The sequence below is a fragment of the Schistocerca americana genome, chromosome 7, assembly GCF_021461395.2.
Source record: "Schistocerca americana isolate TAMUIC-IGC-003095 chromosome 7, iqSchAmer2.1, whole genome shotgun sequence".
Lineage (NCBI taxonomy): Eukaryota > Metazoa > Arthropoda > Insecta > Orthoptera > Acrididae > Schistocerca > Schistocerca americana.
The window spans coordinates 287,252,106-287,278,615 of record NC_060125.1 but is presented as its reverse complement, the minus strand read 5'-3'; the positions used below and the strand labels follow the sequence as shown (position 1 = coordinate 287,278,615).

At 37.7% G+C, this 26,510-nt stretch overlaps 2 protein-coding genes across 2 annotated transcripts in view; both read left to right on the top strand.

Annotated features, from left to right (window-relative positions):
- Positions 1–256: 256 nt before the first annotated feature.
- On the top strand, positions 257–10,118 carry LOC124622073 (40S ribosomal protein S17). The gene is made up of 4 exons (XM_047147647.1): positions 257–348; positions 531–682; positions 8,573–8,744; positions 9,997–10,118. Exons 1-4 carry the CDS (start codon positions 346–348, stop codon positions 10,063–10,065), a joined length of 396 nt encoding a protein of 131 aa, XP_047003603.1. The 5' UTR covers positions 257–345; the 3' UTR covers positions 10,066–10,118.
- Positions 10,119–14,250: 4,132 nt separating this feature from the next.
- Positions 14,251–26,510, top strand: part of LOC124622463 (ubiquitin carboxyl-terminal hydrolase 3-like) — an 80,266-nt gene continuing 68,006 nt past the window's right edge. The window contains exons 1-3 of the mRNA XM_047148166.1: positions 14,251–14,469; positions 14,730–14,877; positions 14,975–15,184. Coding sequence (XP_047004122.1) covers positions 14,379–14,469; positions 14,730–14,877; positions 14,975–15,184 — 449 coding nt within the window. The 5' untranslated portion in view covers positions 14,251–14,378. The remainder of the gene's footprint in view (positions 14,470–14,729; positions 14,878–14,974; positions 15,185–26,510) is intronic.

The window sequence follows — 26,510 nt, the reverse complement described above, 5'->3', positions numbered from 1 at the left end:
AACTAATAATAAACCAGCCACATTAAATTTAGTTTGCTACACAGATTATTCTTCTTCTGTAAAAGTTGATTTTAAAAAATAAAGTGACGTCACAGATTCATTAAATATTATTTCTTGGGCTCGTAAAAGTAAATGTTATCTTTCTTTTTTGCTTTAGAAATTTATATATTAGTTTTAAAAATAAAATGTTTTACTACGAAAATAAAATATATGTCGGGTCTACAATCCTTGGTTTTTCTTTACATTATCTCTGAAACACATTGAAGTGCGAGTACTGAGTATCATTGGAAGCGGATGTAACGTCAGCCATACTTTCGAGTCGGTCTTTCCGGAAAGCTTCGCAACATGGTGAGTTATTGTGGTTGATAGCGTGAAATAATCGAATATCTAATTGTAAATCAAGCCTGTGTTGATATTTATTTAATAATAGTTCCATGAGAACAAGTATTTTTATTTATTTTATTGCTGTATTGTGTGGTTAATGTTGCTGCAGAACGAAGTGAATTAACATTATACACGTTTTGTTTTAGGGTCGTGTGAGGACGAAAACTGTGAAGAAAGCAGCTCGTGTTATAATCGAGAAATATTACACTAAGCTAACGCTTGACTTTCACACAAACAAACGGATATGCGAGGAAATTGCGATTATCCCCAGCAAGCCACTAAGAAATAAAATTGCGGGGTGAGTTAATGGAGACAACTGACACCATTCAGTGCGGTGTTTCTTATTTGCGCATTGCAGTGATAAAAGAACATGTATTCTCAATTAAAACGAAATTTGAATATTTGCGTAAATTGTAAGTTAAACCATATTAATGTATACGTAGCGCCTTGGATCAGATCTCATATTTTTGGTTAAACTAAACCACCGATTAAATGGATTTCCTTGATAATTGATGTGATTCGGTTGTGTTTTTGAACTTTAAAATCTGTAATTTGGACCACTAGTTTTCATTCGTTAATGTTTGACCCGTTGAAGCAGTGTGTTGGTATGGGAATAGGAAGAGATACGTAAAAGCTATGAGAATTGAAGTGGAAATACGTGCAGTTTCGTCTTGAGTGTTGTCGTTCATGATAGGTTAGTTGCGTGTAAACAGACATGTGTAGGTGTGTGCTGCACAATATGTTTTAGTCATATATGAATGCCAAACAAATTGATATTGTAATTTTCCAAAGTACGTTTCAGGCTGTATGTACTGATGGAATTATCTATAGAGCACTTACTGTGGTCACAGTTTATAGGGTACAATTGGGAAGCGAATTTGTGTGAGGCCTTGATTGTACAATAAAGTATGTGCTGGAATTGTTGCCATTCTGTTACCTTACCGTTTCTAAGTGTAGTTTGTATTTTCGCGTTTTTTAGATGTTTCATGTACAGAAGCTGAAACTCTGTGTTGCTTGTTGAAATTGGTCTAGGTTGGCAGTGAGTAACAGCTGCCCATGCCATTAGAGTACCTTCTATCTGTATCATTTCGGCTAGCCCCAATCATCTACCATGCCCAATTTCATAAGAGAGTGAAGATAAGTGTGATTTGTCCCAGCGATCATTGTTTCATTTCTCCTGATGTTTTCCACATTATATTGATTTTCCCAAATGAGTCCCCACAGACTCCCTGTTAATATTATGTGACTTCCAATGTATATATTTATTACTAATTTGTGTGTGTGTGTGTGTGTGTGTGTGTGTGTGTGTGTGTGTGTGTGTGTGTGTGTGTTTATATTTAGTTCGTCCCCACCCGAAAACCCCCAATTCCTTCCCGTTAGTTCAATTATATTTATGGAGGGAGATGGGTTTGTTGGTTTTATAGGTATTTTCATGTTTGTTGTGTTTATTTAATGATGTCATAGGCACCATACTTGAGACATTGGGAATGGTCATTTCCTCCGTATTGGTGATGTTGTGGTTCAAAGCAGACGGGTGGAATTGGATGCTTCTGTAATCCCATCTTCTGTTAGTTCACGAGATCTGTTGCTATTGTGTTGTTACCAGCTTTTGGCTTTCTGTACTGCCATCGCCTTCAGGTTGTCTTTAAACTAAATTTGCATAGCACGAGTGATGTTTTTGATACCACTTACAGTTCGTGTGCACTAATTTCTTAAAATTTTGAAACTGTTTCATAGTGTTCCTCTGCTTGTTTTGTTTAGTAGATTATACTATTATTATTATGTGTCCATATAGATTTTAATTTGTCCTATCCGATTTCCTGTGATTGTTCCACAAGTTTTATTGCGAAAAATTTGTAAGAATCCTTTTTGACTTGACTATATTTTCATGCCATGGCAATTTGTAATGTTATTGGTTGTCATTTAGAAATTGTGTGCCATCTTGATGAGACATCATTGGTGATGGGTAATATCACACAGGTTTATCAGTTAATATATGCTGTAATGGATTGTTAGTCTGGCAGTGTGACCCTCAGAATCTCAAGTTTAGTGTCTGTTATCTATACCGTGTTTGATGTATCAAGCTCAGTTCATTTCCTGCTGTTCATTGTTTATCTTTTTCCATTAAAACCCAGTTCATACTGCCATATTACCGGATTAATAATATAGGCTACTTGATAGTTTCTTGATGAACTCCCCTTTGCAATATTAACTGTGGAGTTTTAGCAAAAGTGGAACTGCATACATACAAGCATTTATAAAATGTAGATGAGAAGTGTTACTTGAGTTTACATTGATAATGATTTTAAGTTTGACCTTCTACCTAGTGACAGAGGTAGGTCGTGTTGTAGGCCTGTATGTGTACATAAAATGAAGCTTATTTGCTTTTATTAATATTATAAACAGCCAGCTTCCATAGCTGAGTGGTCAGTGCAGAAGGATGTCATGCAAAAGGCCTGGGCTCGATTCCTGGCTAGCTGGAGATTTTCTCTGCCGTTTCATCCTCATTACTGGAGTGGGTGGCATCAACTAAAACAGCTTGGCACGTGCGTGTTACATTCATCATTTTAGTTAACTTACATCTTCAAGTACTTTGAAACTTACAACTGATTGGGAAGTGGAAATTCCTATTATTAACTTCTTACGTATTACAAAGATAGGGAAGAGTTCAGATGTATTGAATGCCACCACCAGTTCTGTCTGAGAGGGAGTACCTCAAAAATAAATTTTGCTTCTAGCTCTTGAGCAATCACTACCTGGTGGACAACAACTTGCCATCCGAGGGCAAGGACCTTGGTAGTACTTTGAGCCCCTCGCTGCAACTATCCCGAGTGCCCTACACAGTGCCTCCGCTGATTTGATACTAAGAGCTATGTATAGCTACAGCAGCTCACTCCTCTGTCAGCACCTTCCTGCCAGTGTAGTCACTAGTAATTAGGAATATTGTTTTTAAACTGATATTAAATACCTAGGATTTCAAGTAAAAGGTTTCCTTTAAATTTCTGTTGCTTTTGCAGTTTGCCAAGAGTTTGTGATAAGAACTTAACCATGTCTTGTGACGCACTTCTTGTTGTTGATGCACTCGTGTCATTCTTTGCAAGATAGAATATGAAGTCTTCACTTTTCGTGTCAGCCTCACAGTTCTTAATGTTGTGTATGTTGACTCTATACAGTGTGGTGACTAGCACATTGTATTCTTCCCCTAAAATGTTTTTGAATGCAAATTGTACTTGACATTATTGTGAGAAGTACACTGCAATGTGTATATCAAATAACTCTCATTACTAAAAGGGGGCAATCTTCATTTAAAGTTCTGCCTAAGACTTTATTTAAATAGACGCTGTATGTGAAATTCTACCAAAATTTATCAAATTGCGTGGTGGGAAATTGTGCCAAGCAACGATCGCAACCTGTAGTTTTTGTGCTACTACAGTTCCGTTTCCTTTATGACCGAATACTAATGTTTTCACCTCCCCTCATTAATCCCAAATCATTAATTTCTAGAATTGGTACTTTTATTATGTTGGTGGATGTCATGTTCTGGAGTGGTAATCTCCAAATGGTTGTTCCAGGTAATGTTCACAGTTTTTTTGCAAGCTAGCCATTGTCTCACTGGGTAGAAAATTTTTAAAAATTGTGTATAGCATTAATGTTTTTGTAATGCGGCCTAATGTGATGAAGAGAATGTGACTACTATTGGGTTTATCTAGGAACAGATGCTGAGAAATAGGTGGGTCTTGAGAATTAGAGCAAAATAATGAGAACACTCGGAATACATATTTGATTGTGGGTCAGCAGCTCAAGAAAGTTTGTCATAGATAATAACACAAGAGTTTAGACTGACCAGTATGCTTCAAATGCACAGAGTGAACCCCAATATCTGATTGGTCTGGCCTTGGTGTTGTGTATTGTCAGCACAGTGGTGTTGCTACTCACACATACAGCAGTGTCTCTCTCTCTCTTAAAGTTGGTCGTGGGTTGTCAGGGCTGTCGCAAGAGCTAATGCCAACCCCTCGATGTTGACTGCCTGTCATGGTGTCAGTTCTGTGACACAACTACTGCTGAAAGGCAGGGGTCATGTCTCACCCAAACAATTTCTCAGAGGAAGTACAAGAAGTTATTCATCGTCCACCTGATATAGATTAGGTCACTGTCGGAGGGTAAGGGGTGTGTTGCATGAGAGCATCTTGAGTATCCATAAAACAAGTAATGAAATGCTTGTGGTAAGTACCATCCGTTTACCAGTTCACATGCCTGGCCTAACCTTGGGGGGGGGGGGGGGGACGGGCAATAGTACAGTGCTCTGAAATGCACTAAAGACTCCTAAACTAAGTTACTGATTCTAGTTGTGCGTGTATTTGAATATTAAAAAGCCCAGCATAATACATTCAGCTTAATAAGCAGTTGTTGATTACTGCTGGATTTGAAAGAAAAGAAAAGAAATTACTTCTGGAACTGATGAAAAGTTTTTCAGGCTTGTAAACAGAAAAATCTGATGTATTTTTTGCAAATGATACAAGAACTAACCTGTTAGTTTTTTATGTAATGAGGAAAAGATGATGCAGCAATTTTAGAGAAACAAATTAGATACATAGTAAATAATTTCAGTAGCAGCAACTACTCCTAATACACTTGTAGTCAGCTGCCACAGTGTATCCATAGAGAAGAGTGTGTGCACGTGCGTACATGTTCCATCGTGAAAAACAATTTGTCTGAAAGCTAGCAAAGAGTTCATTCTTATTTATGTGCCCGTTACTGACTAGAGGCCTCTAATGCCGATGAATTTGTTACCTTTACTCTTAAATTATTCATATCCTGTTTCACCTTAACCAGTGATGTACATGCAATAGTTATCTGTACTGCATTAATAAATTAACATTACATTATATTTTTGAAAGTGTTAAGGAGGACAGATCTGCTTGAAATTCTCATACTCAATAGATAATCTCTAAACTGATGTTTAAAATTCCTGATAGTTTTCAGAAAACAAAATACTAAAAAAATGTTCAAACCAGACTCTTTCTTATGAAATATGTACTTTAACTTTTCCATTTTCATAAAATCTTTAGTATGCAAATCAAAATATTGGATATTTTTTTAAAAAAAAAGTGACTAAAAGGTGGCTGTAGCAGGAATCTAATACAAGCAAATGCAACAGATGTGTCTATCAAAAGTATATCTTGTAATTGAAGTAGTTAGTTCTACTACTGTAGGGGCTGTGTTTATTGTTATTGAGGGTTTATTGCCTCCACAATATTTTTTGATACCCTTCAGAAGACGTGTGCAGTATTTTCAACTGCTGTTCAATACTTCCTGCCTTGGGCATGGATGTTTGTGATGTCCTTAGGTTAGTTAGGTTTAACCAGTTCTAAGTTCTAGGGGACTGATGACCTCAGCAGTTGAGTCCCATAGTGCTCAGAGCCATTTGAATTTTGTTCAATACTATCTGTGGAGTGTTAGGGTTGGATCATGTTTCAGTAACTTACTCAACACAGCACGGCAAATGAAAACAAGGTTAAATGGTGGTTTTTAACACTCTTCCAAAGTTACATGCTGACAGGCATGCTACATAGTTGAAATTTTAATAACTTTGGTCGTGAGACGTTCAGAAGTGGACTGTAACCACACACTGCTCAACAACTAAGTTGTGCGATGCACAGCGGCGGCTTGAGAGTATACTTTCTAGGTGTTCATGAATCTTTAGATTCAGAAAAATTTAAGTGTGAAATTAATAGTGTCTGCTATACAATTCTTATGCTTACTAATGAGTCCATACATCTACAGCCAGCAATAATAATAATAACTTGGCCCGGGTATCACCATTGTACTTGTACAATATTTCGGTAATGTAGCTCATAACCTTCATCAGGTGCAACTTGAGACTGCTCCTCGCGTGGACCTGTGGCCTTACCCATCCACTAGCAGTTGCAGGTGTTCCCTCTGCAGTTCGCGTCCGCTCTCTGTGATCTTCTGGAGTGTTGCTGTTATCTCTTCCATCCGCTGCGGTTTTTGGTGTTCCCACTGAAGACCGCAGGGGGAAATCCTGTTCTCAGACAGAATTCCAAATGCACCAGACTGAAGATGGAACACCCAGGAGTGGGTCTGGTCGATGCAGGTTACAGAAGGAGCATCCAGATCCGCAGCGGACAAAAAATGGAACAGCAACATTCCAGAAGATCGCAGTGAGTGGGCGTAGACCGCAGAGGGAATGCCTGCAACTGCTGGTGAAGTGCTACAAACATAAATATTGGACCAGTTCCACATTAGAAGCAGTCTCAAGTTGCATCTAAAGGTTACACGCTAAATTACCACAATATCGTGCGAGTATGACACTGACATCCAGGAGGACACCCAACAACCCAAGATGTCATTAGATTGCCGGGAAAGCCTGAAGAGTAACATAATAATAATAATAATAATAATGTGAATCTGACAAAAGAAAGAGTTGTCTTGGTGAAATTTTGTTGTTTTGTATGTAATTAAGTACAGTTTAGGGCAATAATGAAATTATTAGTAAGCTTTCGCAACTCTGTTTCTCATTTTTGTCTAAGTGGGAGTTTTCGTGCTTTCATCCCTAACAGATGTAGACTTAGCTCATGAATTTAATTCTGGGCAGAAAATCAGATATTCTTACACTGCACCCACCCAACGTGGGCTAACTGTACACTTCTTAGTTAAATGTTTGCTTGTCGTCAAGCTTATTTGGTTTTGTCACTCAATCAAAGGATGCGTGCTCAGAGAGGGCGTAGTTCCTTTGCGGCTGACTTTTCCTGGTAATTTTCTTTTCTAATCCCAGTGTGGGATTCTGCAGAATAGTGTGTGCTGGTATGAAACTTCATGGGAGATTAAAGCTGTGTGTCGGACCAAGACTTGAACTTGGCATATTTGCCTTTCGCCAGCAAGTACTCTACAGACTGAGCTACCCAAGCATGACTTACGATCCAGCCTTACAGCTATACTTTCCTGTTAGCATTTAAAAAAGATTCAACACAATTCATGTTTACTCTGCACACGAAAGTTGATCCCACTCAGTAAACAACCGACTCTAAACAGAGTGCAGTTTGCGGAAATGTTTAAACTCGAGTAGTAACGTCTACCAGCATGGTTACTTGAACAGAGTGGAAATGAAGCACTGAGGTTCATAAGAGCCTAAAGCACACTGTTAATCCCACATTTAAGTGAATATCAGAAAAACAAGTGATACAGCTTTTCATTAATTTTCATGTATACACTTTGGGTCTACAGCATTGATAAACATGACTCACCATACGATCAGCAGATTCCAGAAGCATGACTAAGTGCTACAGTCTCACAATTGATGGTGATGTGCTTTTGATTCTCAGTGCCTCAAAAGGATTGATGTGTGATAAACCTCGTAACTTGTTAAACATAACTCATTCAGAAAACCACAAAATAAGTTCACTGTCAGTACAACTTTAACATATACTGAAGTCAGCTCTAATTTTACTACAGTATATAGTGAATGAATTAGCATATCTAGTACGATTTATGCCTAGCAACGGGAACAAAAGTCTGCCACAGTGTGCTACCACCTAGTGACACTGACGTATTCTGAAGAGTTGATTGGCAAGGGCTGTTAGGGCACATCGTGATCAATGCTTGTTATTTATCAAATCCATGTGTGTGGCCTTTGAGGCAATTACGTCACATGAGTTGCACATGCGCAAGAGCTCCTTAAAACATACATAACTGAAGTATGCTTGTGACCCTGATTCCAAGTTTCAACGAGTGTAGAGGAGTTGTAGCACGGTAGATTTAAGTGCCGTATCTTTCAGATTGCAGCATCTGTGTTATGGTTAACAGCATTCAAACAAAAAATAACGTCAGTCCACAAGGTGACGAAAATTAGGATACACACATGGTCTTGTGCGCTCTTGCATAGCAGCCACCACAGGTGACACACAAATGTTGTACGAGCATGTAACCTTATTCCATGTACATAGAACGCTAATATTTCAGTTGCTTAAAAAGGTTGCAAAGTTTAAACTTTGTGTCTTTAGTAATGTGTGTTCTTTTATCCTGTTCGATTTGGGATCGTAATAGGAAATACATGCTATCCCAGTTTGGTGTGTTGTTACTTTTGTGGTGTGTTGATGCTTTATATACGCTTTACTGGAAAGTAGAATGCTTTTCATCAGAATTTCATGTGCGCACTAACTTGTTACAGATTTGTGACACATCTCATGAAGCGATTGAGACATAGCCAAGTCAGAGGTATTTCAATCAAACTACAGGAAGAAGAACGTGAAAGGCGTGATAATTATGTTCCAGAGGTGTCTGCTTTGGAGCAGGATATTATTGAAGTTGACCCAGAAACAAAAGACATGTTGAAGATGTTGGTGAGTAATATTTGTTGCACATCTTACAGTTGTGTGGAGTATAGTTGGGACAAGATGACTAAGCTCTAATGGTGCACATTTATTACTATACAGATGCAACAATTAGTAGCTTTGCTGAATATTACTAACTAATGTGTTCTCCTCCTTTTGTTTTAATGAGCTGAATGTGTGGCATAGACTAGGTCGGGCTAGAGCAAGTATTTCGTAGTTCACCATGAAACCAAACTTTCACCACATTTACTAACATGCATTCTTTTGTAGAACAGTCCATTTAACGGATATGCCTTTCCACAATGCTCCACAGATTCTCTAAGGAATTTAAGTATGATGCATTACCAGGCCACGGAAACACATTAATGTTGTTTCCTTCCATGAATGTGTTGGTCTTGACCACTTTAGAAGTGCGACATGGGTCCAGATCGTGTTGAAATATTCCTCCTCCATTTGCAGAAGTCTGTAGGAATGATTCACTCTTGAGTAAAGGAATTCCAAATAGTTGATTGGATTTCAGTATGCTGTTAACTGGAACCTTTTCATTTGATTTTGTGTGTTCTGTCCGCTATCAAGAACACTACGCCATATTGTTGAAGCATCAATTTCAACCTGAGTAGCTAACATATCACTCTGATGGTCCCTGCTTCTCTTTTGTCTTGCGAGTATGAAATGTGCTCTAAGTAATGTTTTGTCAGTTGTTGGGGGAGGTTTTTCATTATCGTTCGCATCTGCTTTTCTTCTTCAGGGACATTGAGGCAGTATCACCATGTGCCGTAATAAGTCGTCAAACATCAGATTTTACCACACCAATAGAGGCAATTTATCTTATTGCTGTAGACAACTGCTAATTGCGTTACTTAGGCAATATGTCCATTTTAACACTAAGTTTTCGTGTTGAGCACACGGAAATAACACACGCTGTTGCTAAGTATATGAGTACTTAACTAAACTGGAGGGGACCTGAAATCGTTCATAGTCAAGACAGTAGTAGTTCTCAGAGTAAAACAGTTTGGCGGATAAAATTTACAGCTAACTAACTTCAATTTCTTGTAAGACATGAGCTTGTCCCAATTAATTTGCACGCTACTGTATTGGTTGTCATTGTATCTTGAGGTGGGCTCCTTTTAGGATTGATTGATTTAGTATTGTAGAAAATTAATCTGTGGAATTAGTCTTCATACTGTTTTTAGTAGAATATGGATTGATCAGTTATAAATGCAAACACTTGGAAAAAGCTAAAACATCTATTTTGTTACAGGACTTCAACAACATCACAGGACTTCAACTTACTCAGCCAGCAACACAAGGATTTGGCAGACGCCCGTGAACTTTTGTTACTTGCATTTGCTTATGTATCAATAAAGCTTACAAATAATGAAACTTTTATTGATTTATAAAAATGCTGACCTTTTGATTTCCCAAAATTTGCAGTGATTCATTAAGGGGAAAAGAAGTCTATCCAACTACATGCTGGCACAAGGAAAATAAGTTGTTATAGATGGAAAAGAAGGCAGGAAATTTTTAGTGTGTAGGTAACATTTTGCAGAATTCTTAAAACCAATTCTTAAGTAGGATTTCTACCTGCCTATATTTTTGTTGGGATTATTCGACCTTTTCTATAGTTGTCCTGTGTCCCTACATCAGCGACAGGACACCAAGTCCCTACTATTTCAGATTACTTCATATTCTTATCATCTTAGCCTTGACAAACCCAATATGTGTAAAATACACGAGAGCAACAATGCAATGGGTTTAAAAATAAATTGTTTTGCCACCGCGTTTTCGTAAAGTGAATCCTCCTCGTGTTGCTAGGTTTTTTTCCCAACTAATCTACAACTACTGTGTGTATTGTACCAACTGCAGTCTTGCTGTAACCAGGTGGCCTGAAATAAATGGAACTAAACAAAATAAAATGCTGAAAGTTAATGTGCACATGCAAATGGTGAAGAGGCTGTTGTATTTATCAAGTGGTAGAGTGGGGGAGTATTGACATATTCCATCTTTTTTGCTGTTCTGTAAGAGTAGATCGTAATTAATATTAGTGATTTTAAGGTTTTGCAAAGTCCAATTCATGCTTGAAATACTCAGTAGAGTAAGTTAAAATATAAATAGCAGTGGAATTCGGAATAATGACGACATATAAGTATAAAAACTGAAGAAATGCACATTTAATGTAATGGGGATACCTATTATTTGCAGTGTTGTGACTTAAGGTGGCAATGCTATTGTTCAGTATTCAAATTTGGTTTTTCTTTGAAAAAGTCAAAATACATTGTGAAATTTTGTATTAATTAACCAGTACATGTAGCACTTGTTTGACTAGAAGTATGTTTTCAGTTACTGTGAATGCACAATATCAGAAACTAGGACAATCTCTGAAGTGTAGTAATGGGGTATGCAGTAATGTGGTCAGTTAGGGTCCACTTAATTGTGGTGGAGTGTGTATTGACTATTCAGTGCTTTTATTGTTGAATATTATATTACAACTTAGCAGAAAGTGAAATAGCCAGGACAGATTACAGTCTGAGGAATTACTACAGTTACTCTTCTGCTTGGCCTTACAACCCCAGTGCAGTACCCAATGTAGTTTATGATAGTAACTGTAATGTAGAGGAGCAAATTGCAATGGTCTCTGTTTATACGTTTAGATAAGTGATAGTCGACATTTAAGTGAATTGATTCGTAGGATCCAGGCAGCCAGTGGTAGTTCCTTGACTACTGGAAGCAGTCTCAGTTCTTCTGTAGGTGCACCCTGTGTGTTGTCTAGTGTGGCTGGCTGCATGTTGGCAACACTGCTCTTACCACTACAGTCAATGAGTCATTTTGTTGGGGATGCTAAGAATATTTCTATTAGTTTTAATTGCAATGTTGCAGCTGCGTGTTATTGGCATATAAATGTTGGGTTTAGGAAGAATCTGGTTGAAGGCTTTAGTGGTGTTTCTTTTAGTTTGCTATTTTTATCTATTTACTTAAAGGGTAATAAACATAAGTAAGTTTCACTGATTGACAGAGAACCACTGTGTAAAAGTTAACCAAGTTTGGTATGGGTTGTGAATTACTCGGGATCCAGCAGTTTCACATGGTAGAGCTGATTTTGATCATGCATTTGACAACAGGTTTAAAAAGTTTGCCAGACTTGGCTGTGACATATCGGCTTTTGCATTGCAGTGCAACTCCTGAACCAGAACATAATGTGACTGCTCACTGTGTATCTTAATGTGGTAATAATTTGTCTGAAATGTAATAATTTTGTCTGTAGAAATTAAGTGAAGGCCTTGTATAACAAGTTACAACCAAGTACTGTTGTTCTACAGCATCTAAATGTTTTCATGTAGGTGACAGTGGTTTCATGATAGATTCGTAACTGAAGTAGTTGTAGTCTTGTGATGCACAATATGGTTAAAGACCTGTAAGACTATTGGGGAACATTACTTGATGTTCATCTTGTCAGTGTTATTTGTGGGAAGTTCTATGAGAACTGAGATGCTTGTATTTACAGATTTCAGCACAATAATTTATGCCTTTACTGCTCATATGGTTGCTAGGAATATGAAAATCAGCAACTTGAGTTTGAACAAAAAGGAATAAAAGCATCTGTTCCTATATCTCGTGCACACTTCTTTTTTTTGGGTGGGGGGGGGGGGGTGTGTTGAACTATTGTGCAGTACTTCTGAGAGTGTCTCCATTTTTTCAAGATGTTATTTCAGTGACTTTGTGTCAAATATTTTTTTCCTGCTTATTTCTGTACCTAAATTGTTATATAGCTCAGTATTCGCAAGGTTAGATACCAGTTGTCATCATACTTATTTATTGACTTATCCAGTTCGGACTCTAGACTGTCCAGCTGTGTTAGTATTTTTTTTATTTAATTGTGTGTGAACTCCAGGGAGCATTTGCATTCATACTAATGTTCTTGAATTTTAAGTAAGGTTTGTTCAGTTACCAAAACTATTGGTACAGCATTAGCAACAAAGTTGATATTAAATTTTCCCATTGTGTGTTGTGTAAATAAACTTGAAATTGCTCTTATGAGCACAGAAGTCAAATTATGAAACCTCTAAGACTACATTGAGGCAGGGAGTGATAGCTGGACTAAATTTTCAAAATTTTGAAGATACGGGATAAAACACCAGCAGTGGAAGGTAAATTAAAACGTGGAGAAACCAGAGGTGCCAAATTATATGATAGATAAGCAAGTGGTTGAGAAGGGAGTGAGACAGGATTGTGGCATATTCCCTGTGTTGCTCACTGCACACTGACCAAGCAGCAAAGGAAATGGGAATTTATGTTCTAGGTGGAGAAGAAAAAATATATTGTTTCCCTATGATACTAATTACGTCAGAAAGGCAAATGAGTGGAACTGGCGTTTTGAAAAGAGAGAATAAGATAAACAAAATCAAAACTAGTATTAGAGGAAGTATAAGAGTTAAATCAACTGGCTGTGAGGAAATTAGATTAGAAAATGACACTAAAAGTAGTACATGTGCTGTATTATTTGGGCAGCAATATAACTGACGTAAGAGGATATAAAATACTGGCAGTAGCAAGAAACATATGGCATATCTAGAGACTGAAGGTAGTGGTCCACGAACGTAATGGTAGTGTCCAGTGTTACGAGAGAGTTGTGTGGGATTTGTTAGTTATTTTCATCTAAAGCATATTTATTTAAGAAGGACCTGCCTTTGTCTCATAATTGGTGCGATCACTGTTATTGCTGTAGTACTGTTAGCCGATTTCTGGTTTGGCGAAAAGCGAAACTTTAAGTAGCGAAGCGTCGAAAGCCCTTAATGCCGATGAAGCGGTTACCACACACGCAACCGCAGAGCCACAACGACATATTTTTCTCTTCCGAATGCTGTGAAGCAAATAGTAATCTCACATGAAAGAAACCAAATAGTGGCATTACTCTAAAACTGAGTATCGCCCTTTGAGCCATGCGTGGGATAGTTGATTTCGGCAAGACGACACACCTTTCATTGTTTGGAGGCAACGAAGACATTGTCGTAATTGCACAACAGCATTTGAGCGAGAGTGAGTTGCTCACGAAAACGATAACTGTATTTGCAGCTGTTCGTATTTGTTGTGTTGTATCTATTTATAAATAAATTATTTTCGAAGGAGGTGAGGAACTGAGAACTTTTATTGAGCATTTGTGCTTGTACAAGTTGTTCCATATGGTTTCTTTAATCAAGGATTCGAAAACTATATTTTCACCTTGCCTGAAAATTTTGTCGAATTTATGTTGAATTTAAGTAATGAAAACGATTTTCTACGTCAGTATCGACTGTATGTGTTAAATAATGCGCTCAGAACTGTTTAAAAATTATTGATTCTTTGTTCTCAGGCTGTCATTATTGTTTTACGTTTAGAGCCTCCATAATGAAAGTAAAGCAGCTCTAGAAAATATTTCGAGCTGATAAGAGGCTCAACTACTCCTTTATTTCATGAAATTATCGCGAGATACAAAATATTGCTCCCACCGTGTAATTTGGGTGCCGCGCAAGGATACAAAATCTTGAGATCTCTGGCGTAGCACTTTGGGTTCTAACGATGGAGCGGTTGTCGCACTTGGTTCATGAGGAAGTGTCATTTGCGAAAGGCAAGGACTGACTGCAGATGTAGGCTCTTGTTAACCGCAGGATGGAGTGTCCACATCTGTTATCCAGTGTGAAATTTCATGTATCTGCATATGAAAGTAGCTCTGACGGAATAAGAGATTGGCAATGTGCAGGTGAGGTTGGGTTCCTATTTTTGAAATAAAATTCTCCTGGACTGCATTGTGTGATTATCGCACTGCTTTGTAATTTTTTGATATCGTATACGAACAAAATATTCGCTGAAATTAAAATGCCACATATTTTTGGGAACTATTAGTGAAAATTGGTGTGAATAGCAAACTTGCCCTTTCTCACAAAAACAAATAGTGCGCAATGTTTTTTTGCTAATAGTGAGACCAAACTATCCTGTAATGTTGCAATACATTTTTTTCAGTATGCTCATCTTCAGAAAGTCCGTGGCTGTGCTTATATTGCGGAACGATAAATTGCGGTCGCTATATTAATGGGCATGCGAAGCATCATTCAGAACAGCATAGTGATCATACACTCAGTATGGACTGTGAGACCCTAGCAGTTTTTTGGTGAGTAGTGGTCAGTGACCCTCTTGACGGTTGTCAGTGAGTTACGGTGAAATTAGAAGCTGCAGCATTACTGTCATTCGGTACATCTAATTTTCAGCTACACATGTGATGAATTTATAACGAATGATACGCAGTCAGATGTCCTACAGGGAATTCGTCGATTGTTTCACAAATTAGATGCAAAGACGAATGAAGAAAATGAATGTCGTACTGCAGAAAATGACCGGAAGCCTTGGAAGTCTCGGTCCCTCACGCCCAGAGACAGTCAAGAAAACGTCCGGATTTTGCGGCCTAGGTCGCGCAAAAGGTATTTTATGCCTCTATTAGAATTCATCAGGAACCCCGGTCCAAGGTTGAAGTAGTTGAAAAAGGGGGAAAACGTAAGTTCGTAATGATTCCATGAAATGAGGGAAAATACATTTATAGCATGTGTACTAAAACTCGATTTTCCAAGTTGAGCATAGTGAAAAGGTGTTAAAGACTGACAGTTTTGTCTCATTTGAAGAGACCCTGTTGTTTATATTGGGTAGACATATTTTCATTTCATCGCCAGAATAATCTTTTTTTGATGTGTGGGTAGTAATCTATTTCATCGCCGTTTGTTCACTTGGATTTTTTTGATATTAACTTGTTCTGTTGAGAATGAACAGTGTGGCATGTAAGGTAGGCCCTGACTTTCCTGTTGCACTTTTGTTCTCAAATAAGGTGACCTGACCTGATAGATAGGGGCACATTTCAAAAAAATTTTATTAATTTTTCCTGTAGAAAATGACATGTTCGTTATTTTATTTATTTATTTTTTGTAATGAACAGTATTCGCCACAACAGTGTGTAAATATTTATCATAGCTCCTAACAATAAACAAAATGTTCAGTTCTACATTTCAGCTGAAGCGTATGTTTTTTGGAGACCACTTATACCATGGGGCACTTTCCAAATAAGGCTGGGGGGGGGGTAGCTTTTAACACCTAGATAACAAAATATAGTTTGCTGCACAAATATTCGTTTGTACTTTTTGTTCTATTAGCCCTAACGTAAGACTTTGTTGTTCTTTCCTGTAAGCTTTGCATCTTCTAAATAGTTCATTTGTAGTCATTAAATAATTCTTTAACTCCACATTTTCACAATCAGATTTATGTTATGAAAGAGGTTTGCTATCACAAGACTGGTCCAGTATAATTTTTCTTTCAGCCTAGTGTTGAATTTTGTGTTTGTATTTCAGATTTCATTTTCTGTAAATCCACTCTTCGCTTTCTTCCAATCTTTGAGGGTTTCATTTTCACATTAATTTTTTTTAGGTGATATTGATGATTTCCCCTATTTTCCTCATCCAGTTTGACTTTTTGCTGCTGTCCTCGCAAAAGACGAGACATCTGTGTGTTCAGGTGTACTTCACTTGGGCTTGTTTTCAGCTTACAGGTTTCTTCTCTGTTGTGATGCTAGGGCTCCACCTCAAAACAACTGAACCTTATTTGTTTGTGCTTGGTTCCCGTTGAGTTGGGTAGTTCTCGTCAATGTGGAAAGAACCAACTACACAGCAGCCAGGTTGTAAATGAGAGAGAGAGAGAGAGAGAGAGAGAGAGAGAGAGAGAGAGAAATGCATGGATGGATGTGATCATAAGGCTTATATTCTTCATCTGCTATGAAAATTTGTTGAATTGGCTTAATATCCACCATATTACTTTTACTTAATTTATCAAATAAAGCAGAACAGTGCTTTTCAAATTGATATTTTTTTCTTCTCACTAATTTCTTTTTGCAAGTTCACACCATTTACCCAAGTCTAAAAGAAAACATGTAGTGGTGTATTATTGCCAAAATAAGTTACTTAGGTGGGCTAGACAATGATTTGAACAGTATTGAATGCTACCCTACCTCGAAGTTAATTGTGTGAATTCATGTTATTTACCTCAGCTTACATTGAGTAACAAAATTGTGCTATTAAAAACAGAAGTAAGCTTTTACTTTTCACACAAAAAAACACCATTCATTGAATTGTAATTCAGTTATATATAATTACAGAGGAGAACCTGTTGCCAGTTATTTTGTTCTGGAACTTTATAGCCTATCTGTTGGTCATTTAAACCTAGGTTACTGTTGAATGGTGTCTGTAGCTGACGAAATTTTATTTTTATTTAGTTGTTTATTTATTCATCCGCAAATGACTTCACAATGATACAGGATTTGGAAACAGAATGAAAGTATATAGCTCAAAATATACATACACAGTGAATGTCAAAGTATGTTTTCGTGAGGATATGGCATGTGGTTCTCCATGGCCTTGATGAAGGGACCATCCTGACATTTTTGTGAGAAAACCACAGAAAATGTAAATCAGGATGGCTGAACAGAGTAAAGTTCATCCTCCTGAATATGAAGTCAGCATTTTGACAACTCCACTACCTCATTCAATTGCTTCCTATTGTACAGATTTCTTTGATTCATACACTGTTTGCTGCATATAATTTGTAATATAAAACATAGCTTTGCCTTTCATTGCTGCACACACTAAGGACACCTGATGTTGATTGCAGGACTAAGAGCATGCAGCAGTGCTTCTAATGCCCATTACACTAACTCTGATCGATGCAACTATGCCCCATGCACATCTGAATGCCCTCCCCTCATTCCCCTTACAAACTGAGTCAGCTCACCCCCTCCCCCGTGTTGAATAAGCTGCTAAAGTTTTGACACATGATTCTCTTGAAAATCATTACATTGTGATCATGCGTTATAATGTGATAGGATGCTGCAGTTGTCCCCTTTCATTATTAACCACTGCTCAGAGTACTCTAAATTATCTTAACTTCTGAAGAATGTATTAGCTGCCTATTTTAACAGAGGTATTTCAGTAATCTTTACCATTCCTTTGGGCAGTTTGTTAGACAATTTTATTCCTGATTTTAAAAAAATGCAGTTTTGAGTTTATTTGTTTTTCTTTGGTCAGTGGAAATCCAACTGGCTCTTGTTACATAATTATGTTTAGGAGTATTTGTGAAGTACTTCGTAATGTTTCCCATGATATGCATAACTGATGAGTAGATGTACTTACTTGGTGCGGTAAGAGTACCCAGTGGATTTTTTTTTTAACAGTCCTTTGCCAAGATAGACACAAAGCCCACGCCTACAACAGTAGTACAAGTCTATATGCCAACTAGCTCTGCAGATGACGAAGAAATTGAAGAAATGTATGATGAGATAAAAGAAATTATTCAGATAGTGAAGGGAGACGAAAATTTAATAGTCATGGGTGACTGGAATTCAATAGTAGGAAAAGGAAGAGAAGGAAACGTATTAGGTGAATATGGATTGGAGCTAAGAAATGAAAGAGGAAGCCGCCTGGTAGAATTTTGCACAGAGCACAACTTAATCATAGCTAACACTTGGTTCAAGAATCATAAAAGGAGGTTGTATACATGGAAGAAGCCTGGAGATACTGACAGGTTTCAGATAGATTATATAATGGTAAGACAGATTTAGGAATCAAGTTTTAAATTGTAAGACATTCCAGGGGCAGATGTGGACTCTGACCACAATCTATTGGTTACAAACTGTAGATTAAAGCTGAAGAAACTGCAAAAAGGTGGGAATTTAAGGAGATGGGACCTGGATAAACTGAAAGAACCAGAGGTTGTAGAGAGTTTCAGGAAGAGCATAAAGGAACAATTGACAAGAATGGGGGAAAGAAATACAGTAGAAGAATGGATAGCTTTGAGGGATGAAGTGGTGAAGGCAGCAGAGGATCAAGTAGGTAAAAAGATGAGGGCTAGTAGAGATCCTTGGGTGATAGAAGAAATACTGAATTTAATTGATGAAAGGAGAAAATATAAAAATGCAGTAAAGGAAGCAGGCAAAAAGGAATACAAACGTCTCAAAAATGAGATCGACAGGAAGTGCAAAATGGCGAAGCATTGATGGCTAGAGGACAAATGTAAGGATGTAGAGGCTTATCTCAAGAGGGGGAGGATAGATACTGCCTACAGGAAAATTAAAGAGACCTTTGGAGATAAGAGAACCACTTGTATGAATATCAAGGGCTCAGATGGAAACCCAGTTCTAAGCAAAGAAGGGAAAGGAGAAGGGTGGAAGGAGTATGTAGAGGGACTATACAAGGGCGATGTTCTTGAGGACAATATTATGGAAATGGAAGAGGATGTAGATGAAGATGAAATGGGAGATGTGATACTGCGTGAAGAATTTGATAGAGCACTGAAAGACCTAAGTCATTACAAGGCCCCGGGAGTAGACAACATTCCATTAGAACTACTGACAGCCTTGGGAGAGCGAGTCCTAACAAAACTCTACCATCTGGTGAGCAAAATGCATCAGACAGGCGAAATGCCCTCAGACTTCAAGAAGAATATAATAACTCCAATCCCAAAGAAAGCAGGCGTTAACAGATGTCAAAATTACCGAACTGTCAGTTTAATAAGTCACGGCTGCAAAATACTAACGCGAATTCTGTACAGACAAATGGAAAAACTGGTAGAAGCCGACCTCGGGGAAGATCAGCTTGGATTCCATAGAAATATGGAAACGTGAAGCAATACTGACACTATGACTTACCTTAGAAGAAAGATTAGGGAAAGGCAAACCTACGCTTATAGCATTTGTAGACTTGGGAGAAAGCTTTTGACAATGTTGACTGGAATAATCTCTTTCAAATTCTGAAGGTGGCGGGGGTAAAATGCAGGGAGCGAAAGGCTATTTACAATTTGTACAGAAACCAGATGGCAGTTATAAGAGTCGAGGGACATGAAAGGGAAGCAGTGGTTGGGAAGGGAGTGAGACAGGGTTATAGCCTCTTCGCGATGTTATTCAATCTGTATATTGAGCAAGCAGTAAAGGAAACAAAAGAAAAATTCGGAGTAGGTATTAAAATCCATGGAGAAGAAATAAAAACTTTGAGGTTCGCCGATGACATTGTAATTCTGTCAGAGACAGCAAAGGACTTGGAAGAGCAGTTGAATGGAATGGACAGTGTCTTGAAGGGAGGTTATAGGATGAACATCAACAAAAGCAAAATGAGGATAATGGAATGTAGTCGAATTAAGTCGGGCAATGCTGAGGGAATTAGATTAGGAAATGAGACACTTAAAGTAGTAAAGGAGTTTTGCTATTTGGGGAGCAAAATAACTGATGATGGTCGAAGTAGAGAGGATATAAAATGTAGAATGGCAATGGCAAGGAAAGCGTTTCTGAAGAAGAGAAATTTGTTGACATCGAGTATAGATTCGAATGTCAGGGAGTCATTTCTGAAAGTATATGTATGGAGTGTAGCCATGTATGGAAGTGAAACATGGACGATAAATAGTTTGGACAAGAAGAGAATAGAAGCTTTTGAAATTTGGTGCTACAGAAGAATGCTGAAGGTTAGATGGGTAGATCACGTAACTAATGAGGAAGTATTGAATAGGATTGGGGAGAAGAAGAGTTTGTGGCACAACTTGACAAGAAGAAGGGATCGGTTGGTAGGACATGTTCTGAGGCATCAAGGGATCACCAATTTAGTATTGGAGGGCAACGTGGAGGGTAAAAATCGTAAAGGGAGACCAAGAGATGAATACCCTATGCAGATTCAGAAGGATGTAGGTTGCAATAGGTACTGGGAGATGATGAAGCTTGCACGGGATAGAGCAGCATGGAGAGCTGCATCAAACCAGTCTCAGGACTGAAGACCACAACAGCAACAATGTGTTCACTTTATTGGAAATGTAATAATACACACAATATGATTAGAAATGGCAGAAGTTACTATGTTGTTACAACAAATGACCACACAGATATTGTTCTCATATATAAACTCTTAGATACCACATTATTTTTTTATGATTGCCAGCGCTTAAAAACACAGCAAACAATGTTTTTATTTGTTCTTTAACACTTTAAACCTCCCAATAAAATACAATGTTTGTTTTCAATAAATTTAAATCATGAGTTTCACAATTTCAGTTAATCAAACACTAAACAGTTGTCACTTAACATTGTTGTAAAACTAGTAAGTTATCGTAATTGATTTGCAGTAGCATTCCAGAATTTCTCAAACTTTGATCTTTGCAGAGCTTTGGTCAGTATGCTTAATTGTTGCTTTGTACTGTTGCACTTCATTCCAAACCAGTCTTCACTGTACTATCCATTGACGTAGTCAAATTTCACGTCTATATGTTAGATTCGTCTAACTATCCTGATATGACTGTTCGGATAGCACATTATCTGCATGAGGTATGATCTTCACATTTCTTCTTGACAACTCTTGTGATGGGATCTTGATGTGTTTTATTTCTTTAGTGCATTCTGCTGCTGAAATTTATTCTGCTTCATTGATGAAGTAGCTGTTACACTTCGCTTCTTGGAACACCAGCTGACGTGAAAACTATTATGGAGAACAATGTGTGCACATCTACTCTTCCTGTCTCTTAAATCTTGCGCATGATCAGCATCACAATATACATTTAGATGAATAGTGTCATCTTCGTCTTCTTCTTCTTCTTCTTTTTAAAGAAAATGCCATAATTATTGGTACTTGTAGGTATCTCAGGTGTTCTTTTTACATTTTGGCAATCCTCTTCTTTTTTTTTTCCCCCCTCATGTAGCCTTGTTCATTATTGTCATATATAGTCTCTCTGCATTCCCATTTAGTTGAGGACTATAAGGAATACTATAGTCTAGGACAGTTTCCTTTTCTTAACACTTAATTCTTAAACGTATGGCTGGTGTATTCACCAACTTTATCACGTATTATTTTTGGCTCTTACAGAGTGAACCAATTGTCACCAATACACATTTTCTTAAGAATCTTGCAGCCCCTTACTGACTGATTGTAACAAATAGGTTAGTTGAAATCCTCTAATGCTGTCATGTAATATCTGTATCCGTTAAATGTTTAGGCAGAAGGAAGTAAATAGGTTACATGTGGTGGAAATTTCAGTTATGGCTCCTAGCAGCTGGAGTGTAGAACAAACAGAAAAAGAATTTAGTGTTTCTTCAAGAAAGCTGAAACAGGCAAGGAAATTAAGAACGGAGGCTGGCGTCATGGCAATACCAGCAGATGGGGAAGGAAAAAAACATCAATAAGATTAGCATCCTCTCATCAGGTACTGTGAAGGTGGTGAATTGTCTTGGCTATGCAGAGGCAAATATAATTACGTATAGAAGTGAGAGTGGGCGGTGAAAAAATTTGTGAGTAGAAGGGCTCCTACTTTGTAACTTCAAGGAAATGTTCATAACCTATCTGTAACCAATATCACAGTGATTTAGGCTTCTCAAAATTTAATGAATTCAGGCCAAAGTGGTGTATCCAAGTTGGTGCTGCTGGTAAATAAACTATTTGTGTATTTCTAACGCGTCGGCATGCCAAACTGATGTTGGCTGCAACGCTTACAAAAGTTGGTGATTACAAGGAACTAATCAAGAAAACGTGCTGTTACCGGAATTGAAAGCTCATGCTGCAATGCTGTAAACAGCGCCATGGAAAAACTGAACTGGAAACTTATGTGGCAGATGTGTTCAAAGAATATGTGCCAAAAGTGATAAAAGATGAACAATGGATTCATAGTGACAGGGGTACACTAGATACCTGACATGCAACTGCAGAAGAGTTCATGGATGAACTGGTTCTAAAAATTCATGACCTGACAACCTAACATTTCATTTCAAAACATCAAATTCCGTATCTGACGCACCTGAAACAAAATATTGAAGATGGTGAGGTGATGTTTCGATTTGTTTTTAAAGGTGTTGTTCAAGGGTTTCATTGGGAGAAAAGCCCAGCCACATTGCATTCCTCTGTAGTTTACTGTGGTGGTAAAGAACTACAGGACATCAGCATTTCTGTTAATTGTGATTGCTTTCATCATGATACCATGCAGTTAATGTGGTCATAACGAGACTGATTAAATATATGAAGTCAACAGTATGAGAAATTGAGCACATTTACTACTTTAGTGGTGGATATGCTGTCAGTATAAGAATTTTTTTCAGTATATGTCTGCAAGAAAAAGACATGGGTATACCTGCTGTCTTTGCAACCAGCCACAGAAAATCTCCTTGTGATGGAATTGAAGAAACAGGTAAAATACTTGCGTCTCATACTAGTTTGCAGAAACATTTAGATAAACATATGTTGTCACTTCTTAATGCCTTTAAATTCTACAAGTGTAATATTTTAGGCACCAACTTTCTTTTGTTACACAGGAAGAAAGATAACAAATTCAGTTCGATCAGGAAAGATTGTTTGCCAAAGGCCACACAATTGCCGGGACGAGAGAGAATCCCTGGTTTCAAGCCCATTTGTTTAAACAATGTCAGAGTAAGCAGAGTTTGCAATGATACTGCAGCAGTTACAGTTAATGTAGGTGATGAAGTTCTAGTTGTTTCAATTTAAACATTAAAATGCAAGCAGTATGTAGCTGGTATGGTCATGAATGCACAAATGGTCACAGGTTTGTTTGGCACATGGGGGTGTCACACAGATGCTGAAGAAACTGAACTGGCAGACTCTTGAATATAGATATAAACTATTCCAAGAAAGTCCACCAACAAAATTTCAAGAACTGGCTTTAAATGACAACTCAGAAATGTGCAGAAACCCCCTACTTATCACTCACATAGGGTTTGTGAGGACAAGATTAGAGTAATTACAGCATGCACAGAATCATTCGGACAACCACTCTTCCTGTGCACCATACATGAATGGAACGGAAAGAAACAGTTATAACTGGTACAATGATACTGCCTGCCACCATGCACTTCATGATGGATTGCAGAGAATAGATGTAAATGTGTGTATGACTGTGCTTGTTGGGTGAGAAGTGTATCTGAAGTTCCATTACAATAAAATGATGCGTTGTCAACTGTGTTCATCTCCATGGTCCTGCACATTGCTTCTACCATCCATCGAGCTGGATTTCCGAGCAGCATATATATTTAAAAGTCACAAAATCACCACCAATATCATCTGGAGGGAGGCAATACATTTACTCACAATCAGAGCAAGACAACATGGGCAATTTATTCAGTCTAAAATGTGAAAGAGTTATTCTAGTTGTGTAGTGTGTTGAAAGTTCTAACATTCTGCATTTTCTTTTGTTTTATTGCTGCTTGTTGCTGGTATTGATTCGTACATAACTACACTTTTATTTTTATTGACAAAAAATGTTTTTCAGAGATTTTAATTTCTGTATACTCATGGGCATTCTAGCATAATTTTGAGGAATGTTTTTCATCTGTAAGTTGGTGTGGTGTAAACTCTGTAGCTTCGGAAGCTTAAAGAATGTACTTTGTAAATACAGAAAGAAAAAAAGATTAAAGAACAGACAGTTTCGTAGGACATGGTTCCCCAAAAATACCTAAAATTGTCCACCAAAAACATTCTCATGAATTTCAAAGGTACGCATATTTTGATCGAGGAGGACAGAGGCTGTTGTACAAGAAGTGCAAGAACACAGCATGGCTGAGTGTCATATTACAAATTCTTAGCTGAATCCACCCATAAAATGGTGATTAATGGCTAGTTAATAATGGGCTCTCATTGTATGAATTTTCTGACATTTCTGAAGATATGGGGGTCGCCAGATGTATTAAGAATAATAATCAGTAATATATTTTTATTAAGCAGAGAAAGTTGTTTAGGTACTGGTATACAAAAGTAGGGCCTTCTAAATTGAAAGTACCTTTCATAGAAGTAATCTGAAGTTGGCACTATAGCATGCACGTAGATCATGCAAACTTGGTACTCTTATCTGCAAGAGGCTGTAAAGATGCAATCAAAGGAGATACCGAGCTGAAACTTTCTCTTCTCATCTGAGATATTGTGGAACCTTCCTATTAAATTTCATTATATTTGGAAATAGCCGAACTGAGACCCCTGGTCCACTTAATGTGGAATGGCCTGAGAGCTGATAAATTCAGTTGTTTGTGAGGAATGTCTAGAACCTACAGTTATTTATCTATTTTCTTTAGCTGCTGCTGTTGGAATGGCATGTTTTGGAAATTTCTCCTCAAAATTTAAACCATGTGCAAAATTTATAGAACTTAAAATCTGCATTGTACTCCATATATATATGACGTGCCAATCCCTTGGAAAAAGTGTGTAATTTATTTTTCCATGAGGTCCTTCAGTAGGTTTCTCCTAGCATGTCTTCAGCTTTACCTTCTGACAATAATGATAACCCATCGAGTGAGGTGACGCAGTGGTTAGCATGCTGGACTCGCATTCAGGACGGACGGACGTTGGTTCAATCCCACGATTGGCCATCCTGATTTAGGTTTTCCGTGGTTTCCCTAAATCACTTCAAGAAAATGCTGGGATGGTCCCTTTTAAAGGGCACGACCAACTTCCTTTCCTATCCTTCCCTAATCAAATGGGACCGATGACCTCGCTGTTTGGTCCCTTCCCCCAAACCAACCAACCAGTGATCACCCAAAGCCCAAGAGCTCGTAATGAATACACCATAATTTTCTCTGTTGATGTCTTCTGCATGCTCTAATTTGAAATAAATTTGCTGAATGGAAATATCTTGGCATCAATTGTGTTACTTATAGACATACTGTCTGTTATTGAACATATATAGATCCAGAAATGCAAGTAAATATTAAATTCCAGGGCATTCGCAAGACTATAATAACATGGGTCTTGGTTCCTCAGTCTTGTCACCGGGGCAGAGTTCAGAGTAATGCTTTGAGCATTAAATGATGAAAGTAGGGGACTGTGGTGAAGGGATGTAGACAGTGCAATAAACGGAAGTTTGGGTCAGTCAGAGAGACATACACAGGTAGCCGAAGTGGTTAAGGTGACTGCTTGCGATGAGCGGGAAATCAAGATTCGAGTCCTGGCCTGGCACAAATTTTAATGTTAATGCCAAGACAATTGTGTTCAGCGAAATAATTTAGAATTTCAGATGGCTGTCAATCGTTACTAATATCTATCCATTCAGACGTGCAAGTAAATACCTGGTGTAAGACTGAAGATGAACTTGCTTGATAGAAGCCTGTAAAAAACTTAGATACAAGCGTGTGATCTCTCAGGTTTTCTAGGTGTGATTGGTTAATGGTGTGCTTCTGAGTGTGCAGCAGAGGTATTTCCATTATATCCACAGTTACAATTTTGTTTTAATGTTCATCTGATATTTTTATCTAAACTGCCTTTCAGCTTCAGCTTCAGAGTCCATTGCTGGGTGACATTTGATAACAGAAATTTCATTCATAATTGGCACAGGACATTAAAGGATTTATTTTTTTATTGCTATTATGATAACTTATATTTTCCTGGTAACAGATATTTCGTAGAACTTGAAGCACTGTCTAAGGCATATTTAAATGCGTTGAAACATTGCTAAGCCCCCTTCAAGTTAATTTTACCACTGTGTTAAAAACTGTCTGTTCATGCTTGTGCTGTACCAGCAATTTGTATTTTATTTTGTTGTAATACACAAATCTACAAATTGCAAAATTTAAGAGTGAGGTTCTTTAATAAGTTGTTAGTCTAAGTTATAAACTTCACCTAAAATTTATGTTCTTATGATGTTAATAAGGACTACAGTCAACAAGGGTTTGACTTCCAGGTGGAAAATTTTTCAGCTCTTACAAACCAATGTTCCAAGGAGATTTTGTGTGTTGTTGAGGTTTTATTCATT